Source organism: Haliaeetus leucocephalus, unplaced genomic scaffold (assembly GCF_000737465.1).
Source record: "Haliaeetus leucocephalus isolate CR32 unplaced genomic scaffold, Haliaeetus_leucocephalus-4.0 Scaffold450, whole genome shotgun sequence".
NCBI classification, from domain to species: domain Eukaryota; kingdom Metazoa; phylum Chordata; class Aves; order Accipitriformes; family Accipitridae; genus Haliaeetus; species Haliaeetus leucocephalus.
Genome location: NW_010972886.1, coordinates 10,455,193 through 10,469,701, shown reverse-complemented (window position 1 = coordinate 10,469,701; position 14,509 = coordinate 10,455,193). Strand labels below are relative to the sequence as shown.

At 36.5% G+C, this 14,509-nt stretch overlaps 1 protein-coding gene across 2 annotated transcripts in view; it reads left to right on the top strand.

The window, feature by feature from the left end:
* The window catches only part of PPP3R1 (protein phosphatase 3, regulatory subunit B, alpha), a 41,897-nt gene that overhangs the window by 22,522 nt on the left and 4,866 nt on the right, over window positions 1–14,509 (top strand). For both annotated transcript variants that reach the window (XM_010574774.1, XM_010574775.1), the window contains 3 exons: window positions 1,366–1,405; window positions 11,253–11,429; window positions 13,729–13,788. In XM_010574774.1, the coding sequence (XP_010573076.1) occupies window positions 1,366–1,405; window positions 11,253–11,429; window positions 13,729–13,788 (277 nt within the window). The remainder of the gene's footprint in view (window positions 1–1,365; window positions 1,406–11,252; window positions 11,430–13,728; window positions 13,789–14,509) is intronic.

Here is a 14,509-nt window from a genome sequence, read left to right as displayed (position 1 = left end):
AAGAAGTTAAGGCTGTATCTTTTTCTGCTCTACCTGTAAAGCAAGTGTATTAACTTTTTTGAAGAAGCAAGAGAGCTTGTGGATTGTGGGAGATAAGCAAAGTGAATGTGTTCTGGAGGTAAAAAAAAAAAGCAATCCCCCCCACCCCCCAACAACATATCTCCTCTCAGGCATGTTTAGATTCATGAGATACTTGTTCTGCCCCTTTTTGTCCTTATTAGGAAATGCAGTTGCATGCTTCCAGGCTAAATGTAGTTGGGTTTTTTGTTTTTTTTCTGTCAAGTAATCTCTGTATTTCTGTTCAATTTGGTATAATTTTGAGGAGTCTTTCTGTGTAAGTGCTCAGCTATGGAACCCCTTACATTCCACACCATAAGGGAATCACCGCTGAATATAATGTCTTAGACTAATCTTAAATATGTTTTGTTTTCTTGTATAAAGCATTCCCTTAACAATAATATTTTTGAAGACGTTTGGTTATGAATCTCTTCAGTTATCTGGTCACTTCTTAGCTGACTGATTCTGAAAAAAATATTAAGCATGTGTGTATTGTGATCTTCTCTGGCTCAAAGTGAGGCATTTGGGAAAAAAATACCAACTTTTAATGTTAGTGTCTTTTGGTGTTCATGCTGCAGTAGTTGCAGATTTAAGTATGTGCAAATTCAAAGTGACTGTACCTTCAAAGTTAAATTTTCTTGCTATGACTGTGGTGTAGTGCAGCAAGGTTTTAAAATCTTATTTTAACTTTCTATTAACTACAAAACAGGAACATATTAACGTACTACATTACAAAAATACTTAAATGTAAAACTGTTACATCTGAATTTCTGGTCATGTAAACCACTTTTTTTGCATCATTCTTCCTGTGTGAATCCTTTTTGGGGGGAGTGGGCAGGTGGCTCAGGTGAGAAAATAGGCTATGATTTTCTTATGCTAATTGAGTAAGGTTTGTCATGGTAATTCATAAGGATGTGTCTGTTTCTGTGTATAAAATAAAATGGTAAAGAAGATTATGTGAAGTTTTGAAATTTGAAATTAAATATTTTAACTTAAAGTAGTATTTGCACATATGTTCAGAATATGAGATTGAAGTTCTTACCATCATCGTGTGGACTGCTGATATTTTCATGGAAATTCTCATTGGAGGAGACCTCTCAATGGTTTTATATTTCTTTGTATGTTTGGTAACATAGACCTATCCATATATAACACTGTCCATGGTTGTTGTGTTTAAAATATATATATTTATATTTAAATAACCATGCAATGTGAGTGGCCAGAGATCTTTACAGTGCTGAAACTGAAAGTAGTTCCTCTAAGCTAACTTGGGAATAATTGCAACATTGTTCTTTTTTTGTGTTTCAGGGAAATGAGGCAAGCTACCCTTTGGAAATGTGCTCGCACTGTAAGTTTTTTTTTAATTGCTACATTATATTGTTAGGGAGGTTAATCTTATTCGGAGATCCATAGGTACAACTTTTATGTATGAAATTACTGCTTAAAAAGTTATGCAGTTTATATACTAACCAAAAGAGTAAAATTAAAAGGTGAAAGATTACCTTTGGAAATAATACAGCTTTTGCTGTTAGACTGTAAAATAAAAAATCAGTCCATCTTTAAAAAAAAAATTATGAAGATTTTTTTATTTTTTCCATCAGAATATGAAACAAACTTCTAATAGTTTCAATGTCTGTACAGTGAAGCTTTATAATTGGTAGTTCAACTGGTGGGGCTTTTCCATCAGTCCCAGTGCCAGTTCCTCAGAGATCTGGAACAGCTTGTGGTGCAGCATGTGCTATGTTAGGAGTCAAATATATTGCCTAAGCTGTCTTTCCACCCTGAGAGGAAAGAGAGGTTGAGGCTGAAAGAGCATTTTTTTCTGTGCATGCTTGCAGCCAGGCATTTGGGTGAGAAGCCACTTGGCGTTTGTGCTGGTTTTGGCTGGGATGGAGTTAATTTTCTTCATGGTAGCTGGTATGGGGCTGTGTTTTGGATTTGTGCTGGAAACAGTGTTGATAATTCAGGGATGTTTTTGCTGTTGCTGAGCAGTGCTTACACAGAGCCAAGGCCTTTTCTGCTTCTCACCCCACCCCACCAGCGAGTAGGCTGGGGGTGCACAAGAAGTTGGGAGGGGACACAGCTGGGACAGCTGACCCCAACTGACCAAAGAAATATTCTATACCATATGATGTCATGCTCAGTATATAAAGCTGGGGGAAGAAGGAGGAAGGGGGCGGGGCGGGAATGACGTTTGGAGTGATGGTATTTGTCTTCCCAAGTAACCGTTATGCATGGTGGAGCCCTGCTTTCCTGGAGGTGGCTGAACACTTGCCTGTCGTTGGAAAGTAGTGAATGAATTCCTTGTTTTGCTTTGCTTGTGCATAGGGCTTTTGCTTTACCTATTGAACTGTCTTTATCTCAACCCACGAGTTTTCTCACTTTTACCCTTCCAATTCTTTCCCCATCCCACCACGGGGGGAGTGAGCGAGCAACTGTGTGGTGCTCAGTTGCTAGCTGGGGTTAAACCACGACACTGTTACTCACTTTTGGCCACATGAGCATAAAATTCATTGCTCTGTCTCATGGGGTTAGTCTACCCTGTAAAAATAACAAAGTATTTGTTGCCTAAAGCTGACCAAAGAAAGGGTTGTCTTGTGAAATGTGACTGTGGTGTTATGCTAAGCATACTTATTTTTAACTGCTTTTTTCCTTGAATGTTTTTCTTCAGCACTAAATCATGTGTAGACCTGTGTGTGTATGTATGAACTGCTTGATAAAATTCCTCATCTTCAGTGAATCAGATCTTGTTTTTAAACAGGATAATAAATTCTTCAAGATAGGAACTGTCTTCTAGATTGCTTTCACAATGCTAGTCATAACTGAACTCCAGCTCTCATAAGTCAAACAGTAATATGAAATAAATAATCATGGGGGAATCTTTCTCTAAATATGTTTTTCAGAGAAATGAGGCTTCAGCTAGTAATTTGCAAGTCCTCTATGCCTAATACACATGTCCACATGAATTATAAATTGAGTCCTTAGTTTGTAAACACTTGAGAATCTTAGCCACAGCACTGCATTGCTGTGTTGTGTTCTCAGTGTATATTTTGTTAAATACGGATATGTGGGTGAAAGTTTCATATTTGATGAAGACTTCAGTAGTCTTTTCCTGAATCATGTATATCAATCTTGGGTTACTGCTTCATTGGTCAGTTTTTGCTTAGGGACGAACTGGCTTCTGAATATTTGGTTTTTTGGGTTTTTTTAACTAGATATGCCTCTGGCAGAGTTGTAAGCAGTGTGTTGCCATCCTTAACTTTTGATTCTAGGACAAGCTATATTCATTGGTAGCAACTGCCAACCTAAAGATTTATTACTTGAGCTTGTTTGTCCCCTTTTATTGCAGAGAAGATTTCCGCATTATATTCTGTGGTTAAACTGTATGTTGAGGATATCATCATGTAAATCTGAGGTTTCGCATGTTTAAAGCTTTTTATGCTTTGATGGCCCTTCTCACAGTAGAGAGAAAGTCAGCTGCTTCTCAGGGCATCATAACTACATGCACTAGGGGAGATGTAGTTATTACTCACTTCCCTTTGCTTTATTTTGCCTAATCGCTGCAATGATTGTACTGTGCTTAAAGATTCTGCATGCCTAAATATCCTGAAGGAGCAGGGTTTTGGGGGTGGGCACAGATATGTACAGTAGCATGTCTGTGAATCAGTCCACTAAGTAGGTATTCACCTTGTTCTTCAAATGTTAAATGTTCATGCTGCTTCCAAGTAGTTGTTACTGACAGGACAAAAGCTTTTCGAGGCAAGACCAGACAGTGTTTTTGAAGATGGTTTGGTAAGGATTTTGAATGTTTAGACTTCTGGGAGACTGGCAGTTAGCAATAATGTATTTATGCTGTCTGCATGGTGGCACTGGGTCGTAACCTCTGCCTGGGACTGCAGTCACTATTTTGGTGTCTGGTTTTTATAAGAATAATTTTGTTTCAAAGTTGGCAGTTACAGGAAGCAAATTCAGGATGCTATGCAGAGGATGCACACCGTTAATATTCTTTTTACCCTTCATTTTAGAACATTAGTTCTTTTCATGGGTGGATTAGTATTTTTGTATTCCTTAAAACAGTATGGTTTTGTTTTTCAGCTGTGCTGTGTCTGAGAAATTACTGAAAATCTAGTGCTGTTTTACATGCTGAAAATTTGATGTTAGCTGAGCTATGTCAAATTGTCCATAAGAAAATTCTATTGTAGCAAAAAGCTGTGAAGAAAACTATTTTATAGTATAGTAAACAATATTTTATAGTAGAAAGTAGTTTATATTATAGTATTTTATAGTATAAACAATATTTTATAGTATGTTTTGTTTTTAGGATAAGGAGACTAGTATTTGTTTTCTAATTTAGGAGATTGTAACTGACATATCTGAAGTCATGAAAAGGATTAGGCCAGCTGTGTGTAAGCATATACAAGACAAGTGGTTGAATGTGTTCTCAAGAGCGTCATCTTTTTGAAATCTGATCTCCAAGACTGAAATGGCTGTCTTGGTTGCTACTCTGAAACATTATATTCGTGAATCAGACAAGACTGTAGATAGAGGTGAGAGCTTTTGCTGAAGATCTGTCTTATTTTGAGGTCTCTGCAATCCATTCTTATAGGGGAAAAATATTTTTTTTAACCTGGAAATATTTAAAACAAATTTCAGAACATGTCTTATTTACAAAAATCTTTTTCTTCTAATGCGTTAGCAATATTCTTGTTTATAATAATCTCATATTAGAAAAATATGTGGGAACTAGGCTCTCTGTGACCACACTCTGGTCTGTTTTTTGTTAGTTACAACTTTGAGCCAGTATTTTAAGAGTATCTGAAAAGCCAACCTCTTAAATACAGGTTTAAACATTTAGATAAACACTTAGATTTCAGAAGTGCCCGGCACCTCTTTGCTGAGACATGTACAGCTTTTCTAAGGTTTGTACACTTTGCAAATGTCTGTGTAAGTATTGTCTACTCTGCATCAATGGATGTATGATTATGAATACATAATCAATTATCCTCTTAAAACTATGACTGAATGTAGTGGATTTCAAAGAGGTATGTATTTTTAAGGCACTCTTTACTTCTGACTGTCATATTAATAGCAAACTAATCATGCACCTTTACTTTGACTAGAAAAAGTATCATTAAAACAAATTTTCTGAAATTACTTTTTTCAATGTAGAACACATTGCACTCCAGAAATTGGCTTTTAATGAAGCTTTTTGAGTTGCCACTTGAATGCTTTTTACAATACTATCTGAGCGTCAGTTATGTGAGTAACAGCTTGAAACAGACAATTGTTTTAAAACTTATGGATCATCCTCTGTTACTGTGTTGGGGAAGGGAGTGTGGTATTTAGTAATATGTATCAACATACTAGTGTCCAGTTGACAGATAAAGCTACTGTACTAAAATGGCAGTTTCACAGAGCATTTGCATGTGGTTTCTTGGAAGAGTGGAGTTCTTGCATTTTAACCCGGTTCATCATATTTTTAGATGTATGCAGATGAATTCAAGATATGACACAGGTATTGTTGGCTCTAGAATTTTAATAATTGGATGGAAGAGGTATCTTTTGAAAATACTGATAGTTCTTTAACAAAAAAATCCCTAATACTGGCACTGCTTAAAAAATGCCACCTTGTTGTGTTAGTTACAAGGTGAATGAAATTCAAAATGGATTATGAAATAAATAATTCAATAAATAAATTCTTCAATTATGCAATAATTATTCAATAAATAAAACAGTGAACAATTTGATGTTTCTACCAGGCTACCAGCAAAGCCTTTTAAAGAAAAACATTTAACAGGTATTATTTCTAGCCAGTTAGTATGTTTGTAAGCTCAGGCATCAGTGCCAAGCTGACAGGATACTTTCTGATTCTGCTGAAAAGCATAGGAAGCATAGAGCCTCATGTCAGTTGGTGAGCAAAGCACAGAAAAGGCTAACTTGAGTTTGAGGTTAAAGGAATGCTCACTGCGGTCAGGGCTCAAGGAAGCTCAGACTGCTGTGATGAGTCACAGGCAAACTCTGCCTCAAATGATGTAAACAAAGCTTGATCCTCCTTATTTTGCTCAGTGATGATGTCACCCTGTTTACACTGTTGTGGACTTGGACCTCCTTGGATTTCCTAGTGTTTTCTTCTCTATCCTGGTCTCCTGAGTTTGTCTTGTAAAATTCTGTCTGCTACTGCCACCATCAGTCCTTCCAGCTCAGAAACCTTCACTGTATCTGAACTATCTTGTGCCTTGCATTTCCAGTATAGCTTCAGGATATTTGTGTGGGCACTAGGTTGTCTGTAAGGAGCCTTCGGAGAAGTATTTTGTTCAGGCTCTGAAGATTCAATTCAGTACTCTGTTCTTCAGTGACAGTGATGTGAAATTTTAAGAAAGTCTGTTGCTAAATACTGAGGAAAAAGCAGTCTTATGAAAAGGGGCACATCCGTCATAGGTGAGGAGTGTTGTATATGTGCATTCAGGGAGGACATCTGAACAAAAAATTAATAGGATGCTATTGAAATATGTTGTTACACATAAATGTATGCTGTTTTTATTTAAAAAAATCCAAATCAAACAAACCCCCAAAACCTATGTGTTTTTTAGGTAAGTTTAGCCCAGGCAGAGGGAGTCAGCAGGAATTATGACTGAATTGAAGGAAGAAAGAATAGCCAAAAATTATGCAAATTTAAGGCTTATACTGTAATGCATTAATCCCTTATTTTATATTCTTATTTTTAAAGCTATTTTATGAAGACAAAGATGTTACTGAAATAAAATTTTTTTAAAGTGTATAAGCTTTTTAAATTTCAGTTTTGTTGAAAGGATTTTAAAGGTAGGTGAGGTGCTTGCAATATATTTAAGGAAAAAATAATGAAATTGTTCTGATATGAAATTATCATATAGTCAGTTTTTCATTATTTCTTCCTCCCAAGTACTCTCATCCATGGTGTGTCTGTTACCAGAAACAAAATATTGGATGAGATTGATACTTGTTCAGCCTTTGGCAGAGATACTAATTTCTTCAGTACTGTTCTTTGACTTGTCCTCCCGCCTCCCCCTCCAAGAGTAGAACCTCTCTCAGCTCTCTAGTGCAGGCAGTCCTTTTGCTTGAATGTTTAAAGGTTTGGAATGAGACATTTGCAATCCCATTTCTAGTAGAAACTGGTGCTAAACTTCTGTACATGGTCTGTATATTGCAGCTGAACTGGAATTGATTGTATGAACTATGAAATTGGATGTGTGTGTATGTGGAGAAAGAGTAATTAACATTTTCTAAGTATGAAGGCTTCTCTTTAATTTCATAATTTAGGCAGTTGTTGCTTTGCTACAGTTCAGCAAAGCACAAAAAACATTCTTGAGAAATATTCTTACATGCCTCTCCAACCTCTTCCCCTTCCCATCATCCAATTCTTGTCTTTATCATCCATAATCCTAATCTCATTGACTACTATCTTCAAAAGAAAAAAATAAATTGGTGCATCACTGGTTTGTAAGTTTAAGTATCTGGCTAATTGCAGATGCAAGGCTGGTTAACTGAACAGTGGCTCTTAGGCCCAGCAGGTGATGGCAGAGCGTGTATTTTCAGTGTAGCGTTGCTTGTTAACATTGCATGCGGTGGATCAGTTTCTGAATGTCCCAATAAAATGTTCTTTTGGAATTCATATTGGTAGGTCCTCCTAAAAGATAGATTAGCTTGAGATAAAATACCTTTCTAGCAAAATTTTGGTTACTTAGCACATCTTGTGTGGGAGATCTTATCTCTTTACTAGAGCAGACCAGTGTGGTGTCAGAGTTGGTCCTGTCAGTCTTTTGTGCCAGCTATAATAATTTAAAGCTGATTTGTATACATGGTAATTAGCTCCACTTCAAAGCAGACCATTGACAGAACTCTGGGTCTCACTTTCAGTCTTTGCTTATATACTTGTGAGGAAAAATACTGTGGACTGTAGCTCCCAAACCAGGAAATGGACTGAAGTAATGAAATCAGACTTTGCTTAATGCTACTTTGGGGTTCTGAGAAAATGATGCTATCTAATGACTGCTGGGCTTCAGTCCTGGCTCAGGCATCTGTTTGTTTACATCCTGATATGTAAAAAATTTCATTACTGTGTTCTGGTACTTAAGGTTTTCCGAAGTGTAAGTTAGAAATGTTTCCGAACTCGCAATTAACTAACTCATTAGTTTGTGTGACAAGGGAGAAGAGATCCAGGTATGTTGCTGCCTCTCATTTTTCTCCATTGTGATTTCGTGAAATTACAGAACTATTTAGTTGCTTAGGCGGCTTTAATCTTTCAATTTTAGTCAGTGCTAGTCTTTCTATTAATATTGGAATTGAGATTTCACTGATCTGGCAAGAGGATAAAGGTGCATTATATACACTATAGATAATACTCTTAGTTGGCTGCTTAGTTGTTTTAAAGTGAGTTTATTTTTTTTAAAGAAATAAATAATGCATGTACCTTTTTATTGTTCTTGGTTTTTCCAGTAGGAAATAGTTCTAATAGTAACCCTCACAGAGCTTATTTCAGGGTTTTCCAGCATGAGTTCTAGATGCAATTGCACGCTTCTGATTTCAAAAGTAGATCATTTATGAGGGATTTGTCTTAACAAAATAATGGCCAGTTGTTGAAAGGTGGTGTGATTTCTGAGTCCAGGTAGGGAAGCAGGAGAGTTGTGGTTGGATCAGGACATCATTTTAAACATGACTAATAAAAGTACAGAGACTGATGTCATGGCTGGACGAGCCCTTATTTACATTATTATAGTATAGCTATAAATTATGTCTATTCATACATTCATTTTACATTGGAAAATGTGTTTACATGTGTAGTGTGACAAGCCATGCTTAATGTTTTTGTGCGTTTTCAGATGCATATGCTGTGAGGATTTTTTTAGGATATCAACTCTTTTTATGGGAGGTGCAAGTCTGGAGTAGAGCTTGCAGTAAAAATGAGGTTCCCATGTTAACAGCTTGCCAAGGTGGTGGCTTCGCATTAAACTGTAGTGGGTCAAGTAACTTTCTGGTGGCAGGGCAGGGAGTGAGGTTAGATAGTGTCTACCATTTCAAAGACTCAATCCATTTACAGTTTTAAGGAAAATGGAAACCAAGGAGTTTCTGTGGGCAGAAGCAAGAGTTGACAAATACCTTCAGTATACTGGTGAGAATAAACATTTTGTGCTGGTGGAACTCATGAGCGACTGTTTGGGCTAATTGCCAGTAGAACTCTGCTTTGCCATTCTCTTTTAGTACTGTTTTCTTTTAGTCTCATGATTACGTTTGACATATAGCTTACCATATGGTGATATGGCTCCTTTTGTGTGATCCAGAGGGCTTTCTGTATAGCTATGTTGACAGTAATATGCTTTTGATGCTGTGTTGCGATGTCGTGCTGTTAAGGGCACACCTTCAATCATGTTCTAGGCTTCCATGTAAACTGGTGGCTTTATTGCAGTTGAGAGCCTTATTAATTGAAACGCCAAATTGCCTACTGGAAATGGAAGAAACTAGTTTAAGCCTCTGGAAATGCCGTTTAGCCTTCTTTTTATAGCTCAGGAGGAAGAATCGGATCTGTTGCTTGCTGGCACAGCAAAGGGAAGATTGTTCTGGGCGTATCGACCCTTTTTTGCCCTCTGCCTCTGTAGTTGCAAGCAGTTACCAAGACTGACTAACTGCAGAATGTCTGAATTTACTATTCAGGCAAAAGAAGTCTTGACAGAAAATCATCTTGTGCTTCTGGACTTCTGGTGTGCTCTCTCCTTTGTTCTGAAATACTGCAGTTGTGTGTATGTCTGGGTTTGTGTCTGGTTGGTTTTTTAGACAAGGATATCAAGAAATTTAAGTGGAAATTTGTTACTGTTTTGGTAGAGGATCTGGTCTCTGAATTGGCTACAATTTCCAAACATAAAGCTCTGCATGTTGGCTGACCTTGAGTATTGGAAAGAATAAGTGCTGTTTGTTTTTATGTTGCACTTTTACAAAAGCCTAAGAAGGTATTGATGTGATGTAAAGTGGATCAGGTGGTATGTATGTGCCTTGTAGAAGGTAAGAAACAATTTCTTTTAATATTGGAGCAAATGCACTAAATGGAGCTAAGAAATGTTGAGGAGGCTGTTCATATTGGGAAAGAAATTGGTATGGGGAGTTTGAAAGCATCAGGTTCTGTAAGATAGGTTTGCTGTGGTTTGCTGTATGATGGCCACTTTCTAGGACTTCCTCAGAACCTCAGTTCCTCCTTTATACCCAAATATGGTGAGCAATTTGTGAACTAACTTTGGTCACATAAATCAAGCTGCTGATAAAGAATTTTCAGGTTGTTACAGGGAAAATTTTTCAAGCTTTTCAGCAGTCACAGAGTACAAGATTTCTTAGTGGTGATTATTGATTCACAGATTAGTCTATTCCAGGCAAAACCAGAGGTGTAAAGTAGGGTACTAGGTATATGCTGTAATTGAGATTCTTTTTAAATTTGAAGAGGATGGATGAAGTTGTACTGCTGCAGAACCTGAATCTGCTTTCATTTCTGGGACACAAAAAAAAAATAATCAATGTATGCAGGTCATGGCTACGGGTATGTCTGTTTCCTGTTTAAGATGGAGGGGAAAAAAAAATTATCTTGGGTTTGTCTGGGTGATGTTTTGGGTAGGTGAGTGATTACTGGTCAACAGTGGGACTGTGTTAACCTGCTTAACTTGGCACGTATCCCAGGAGATCTCATGTGTCTGGTGTGCTTAAGAAGCACTGGTCTTGCTAATATGTTTACTAATATAATTGTCTTTCTAACTTATGTTAGTCTACTATAAACATAATGCTAGCTCCTTCAAAGAAAACTCAGTGTCTTCTTTAATTTCTTCATACCTTGAATTTGTAAGAGCTGTCTGACTAAGAACTAGCTAAGCATCCTCAATCCTTAAAAATGTTGTGTCAGCATGTGGTATTCAGTAAGTCACAAGGCTAACTGTATTATGGCTGGTGCAGGGAGGAAAAAAGGTAAGGTTTATTTAAAATAAACTGAAAAGGCTTGTGTTTGTCTTCCAAATTTGACATTACCTTTATAATCTTCCATGAGAGTGTTTTAATAGTTGTAATGAAGTAGGAGAAATTCTGGTAGGAAAGCAATGAAAAAATGTGCATTGTGTTTAACTGGCAAAGGGTTTACTGAAGCCTTTCTGAAAATAGGTGTGTGTTTTTTTGGTTTTTTTTTCTTTCAGTTGATGCGGATGAGATAAAACGACTAGGAAAGAGATTTAAGAAGCTTGATTTGGACAACTCTGGTTCTTTGAGCGTGGAAGAGTTCATGTCTTTACCTGAATTGCAACAGAACCCATTAGTACAGCGAGTAATAGATATATTTGACACAGATGGAAATGGAGAAGTGGACTTCAAAGGTAAGACACGGTGCTTGGTGACAGGTGGTGGCATTTTATTGGAATTCTTGGAGCCTTGGAATTCAAATTTTGCTTCAACTGAGAAAGGAAGGGTGAAGAAAACTTGTTAATCAAAATAAGGTTCTAATTCCTAGTGAAACTGAGTACCAGTAAAACTAGTTTCTATGGTGCATTAGGGCAATACACTCCAGAAAGAAATGCTTAAAGGAGCAGATTGTTCAGTAATAGCTTTCCAAGTCTTACCGATTTAGGACTACTCATTAAGTATCTCTTGAAGAACACTAATTCAGACTCTCAATTGTGGTGCTATCTGAAGTATATTCTTAGGCTGAAGAGACTGAAAAAAGTGGGGTAGATTGTGTTAAGTGGTGTCTTTGTGTGTAAGTTGTACTTACCCAAATGTTAGGAGATCTGTCTTTTGGAGTATTTTGAAAATAGTTTTCTAAATTATGAAAGTGGTTCCAATTTTTCTGTTGATACTTCCTTTACAGGATTCTTTTTATGATCTTAAGTAGACATTTCAAGCAAAAAGCAGAAGTTTTGATTTGGTACATTCCTTTGAAATTTTGACTTATTTTAAATATTCATGATTAAAAGGACCAGCAGGTTAAAAATCTTCATTACTAGTTTATGTTAAAACAGTCTCTGACCCTTAGAAGTGATAATGTCTGTAAGTTCTGTTCAAGCTAATGTTTACTGTTTCTTATTGCTCATGACTAGAAAAGGTTAATCAGTTTTTCTTAAGTGTTCTTTTTTTTTTTTAATTGGAGAAAGTTATTCAATCTCATTTGTATTGACAGGCTAATGTTTTAAATAAAATGTTAACATACAAAAGCTTCTAACCTTTACAAACCCCCTCAAATTTCTATAGGGAGACCTACAGTGTAGCTGGTATGTTGAGTTTTTGAGGCTTTCTTGGTATCCATTTCCAAAGCACTAGAAGTAGTATGTAACTGTCCAAAATTCCCTTGTGAAAAATAGGCAGTGGTGAAAGATGATACTAAATTCTATGTGAGATTGAGCTGTGATTAATATAATTACCAAGAGCTGTTTGTCTTGGGTGGGAACAGGAAGTTGTCAAAATCAATTTTGTATAGTAAAATGATGATGCTGCAATAAGAGGCAGTGAATTCTATTGTTGTCATCTGGCCAAGTTTGATTCATTTAATTTCTTTATTTCTGTCTCAGAGGGAAGCTCAAAGGAAAGGTTTTAAACTGAAAGTGGATATGTTTAGATGGGATGTAAGGAAGAAATTTTTTATGAGGAGGGTGGTGAGGCACTGGAAGAGATTGCCCAGAAAGGTTGTGGATGCCCCAGCCCTGGAAGTGTTCAAGGCCGGGTTGGATGGGGCTTTGAGCAACCTGGTCTAGTGGAAAGTGTCCCTGCCTATGGCAGAGGGGTTGGAGCTAGATGATCTTTAAGGTCCTTTCCAACCCAAACCGTTCTGTGACTATGAAAACGAAAATTGCTAGTGTGAGAAAACTTGCATTCTTTTGTTGAAAGACCTAAACTTTTTTTATTAATCTTTAAGCATAATGGTTTAAAAAGTAATTAAAATATCCAAGTTATCAGTCAAGCATTTTTATTGATAAATTGTATAGGAGTTGTTGATTTAACTTCACAAAATTTGAACCTGTAGTAGGCCTTTCAACCTAATGCTATCTTGCTATACCTCTATTTTTATATATCATAGTTTAGGTTGTAGTTTCACACCGTTGTCATTTTTACCAGCCAAAACTCTAAGAAGTCGAGTTACAGGATCTCATCCAGACAGATCACATCCCAGGGTTTTATTTTTTGGGCAACTCAAGAGTTTGCTCCTGGAGTTAATGACTTCATTGTCAAACAGTGTAAATTTTCTTTTTACCCTATTTCTTATAGAAAAATATTTTTTTAAAATTTGTTTTAGAGCAGTTTCCAGTTTTAATGTAATTCTTGCTTTAAGATGAGAAACCAATCTTGAGAGGAGCTGTACAATTAGAATCCCTGCTGGAGTAGCTTTAGTAGAGATCTTGATGGAGTTTTACATCAGATTCTTGTGAAAGTCTAGCAACAAAATTACTTAAATACTGGTGAGAACAAGTCTGGCGAGAGCAGTATTGGATTTGGAGTACTTCCCGCTGAAGTACGTTAAAGTATCAATGTATGTGGACACTTAGGTGTCATGGTAGGCAATATTTTAAAGATTTTAGGGTAATTTGGATTTTTTACAATTTCTAAAAATTTCTGAATGTTTATTTCCTTGGTTTATTAAAAAAAAATACACTTTTTTGTAAATGTTTTTCTTGTACTCTTTAGAATTTATAGAAGGAGTCTCCCAGTTCAGTGTCAAAGGAGATAAGGAACAGAAATTGAGGTGTAAGTATTTTGATTTTCCTTAACAAAAACTTTTTGGTCCTCAAAAATACACTTTTGTTAGTTAACACTGAGAAATCAGCAAATCCAGATTCTTTGAAAAAGTGGGAAATCGTGAAGGTAGCTTGTAAGCTTTTTGTACATGTTGTCATTTGTGTCAAGAATTTGCCATCGCTGTTTTCTGCGGAGAAGGTTTGAGGTTGCCTTCTGAATATCTTCAGTTGCTTCCTGTTTTAAAAAAAATAAGTCATTTAAGAATACTTAGTTCACAAAACTGTGTAGCAATGTGCTTTGCTTTATGGGAGCATGAGAATAATAAATTTTTTGCTACTACAGCAGAACAGCACTAAATTCTTGTTTGAGAACTGCGTCTCAGGAACACGTGACCCAAGCTTTTGGAGTGGGGAAGGGATAGGCTTAGTCATGGATGTAACTTTCAATAACTACGACTGAAATGTTTAGAAATAAATTCAGTCTTAATGCCAGATTGCTTGCAGTAAAGTAGCCAGGTGGAATTTTGATTCATCAGTCCCCTGGAAGGTTGTAATTTTTTTCTGCTTGCAAATGAGCTGCTACCTGGGTGCTTTACTTGCAGTGGTGAAGATTTGCCAGTTTGGTGTTTTTAAGAGTTCTTTTACTGCTGGCGCTAAAACAATTTCAGCTGACATTTCTAAAGTGAACTCTTTCTTTTAAATTCTATAGTAGCACCATTCATTGTATTGTT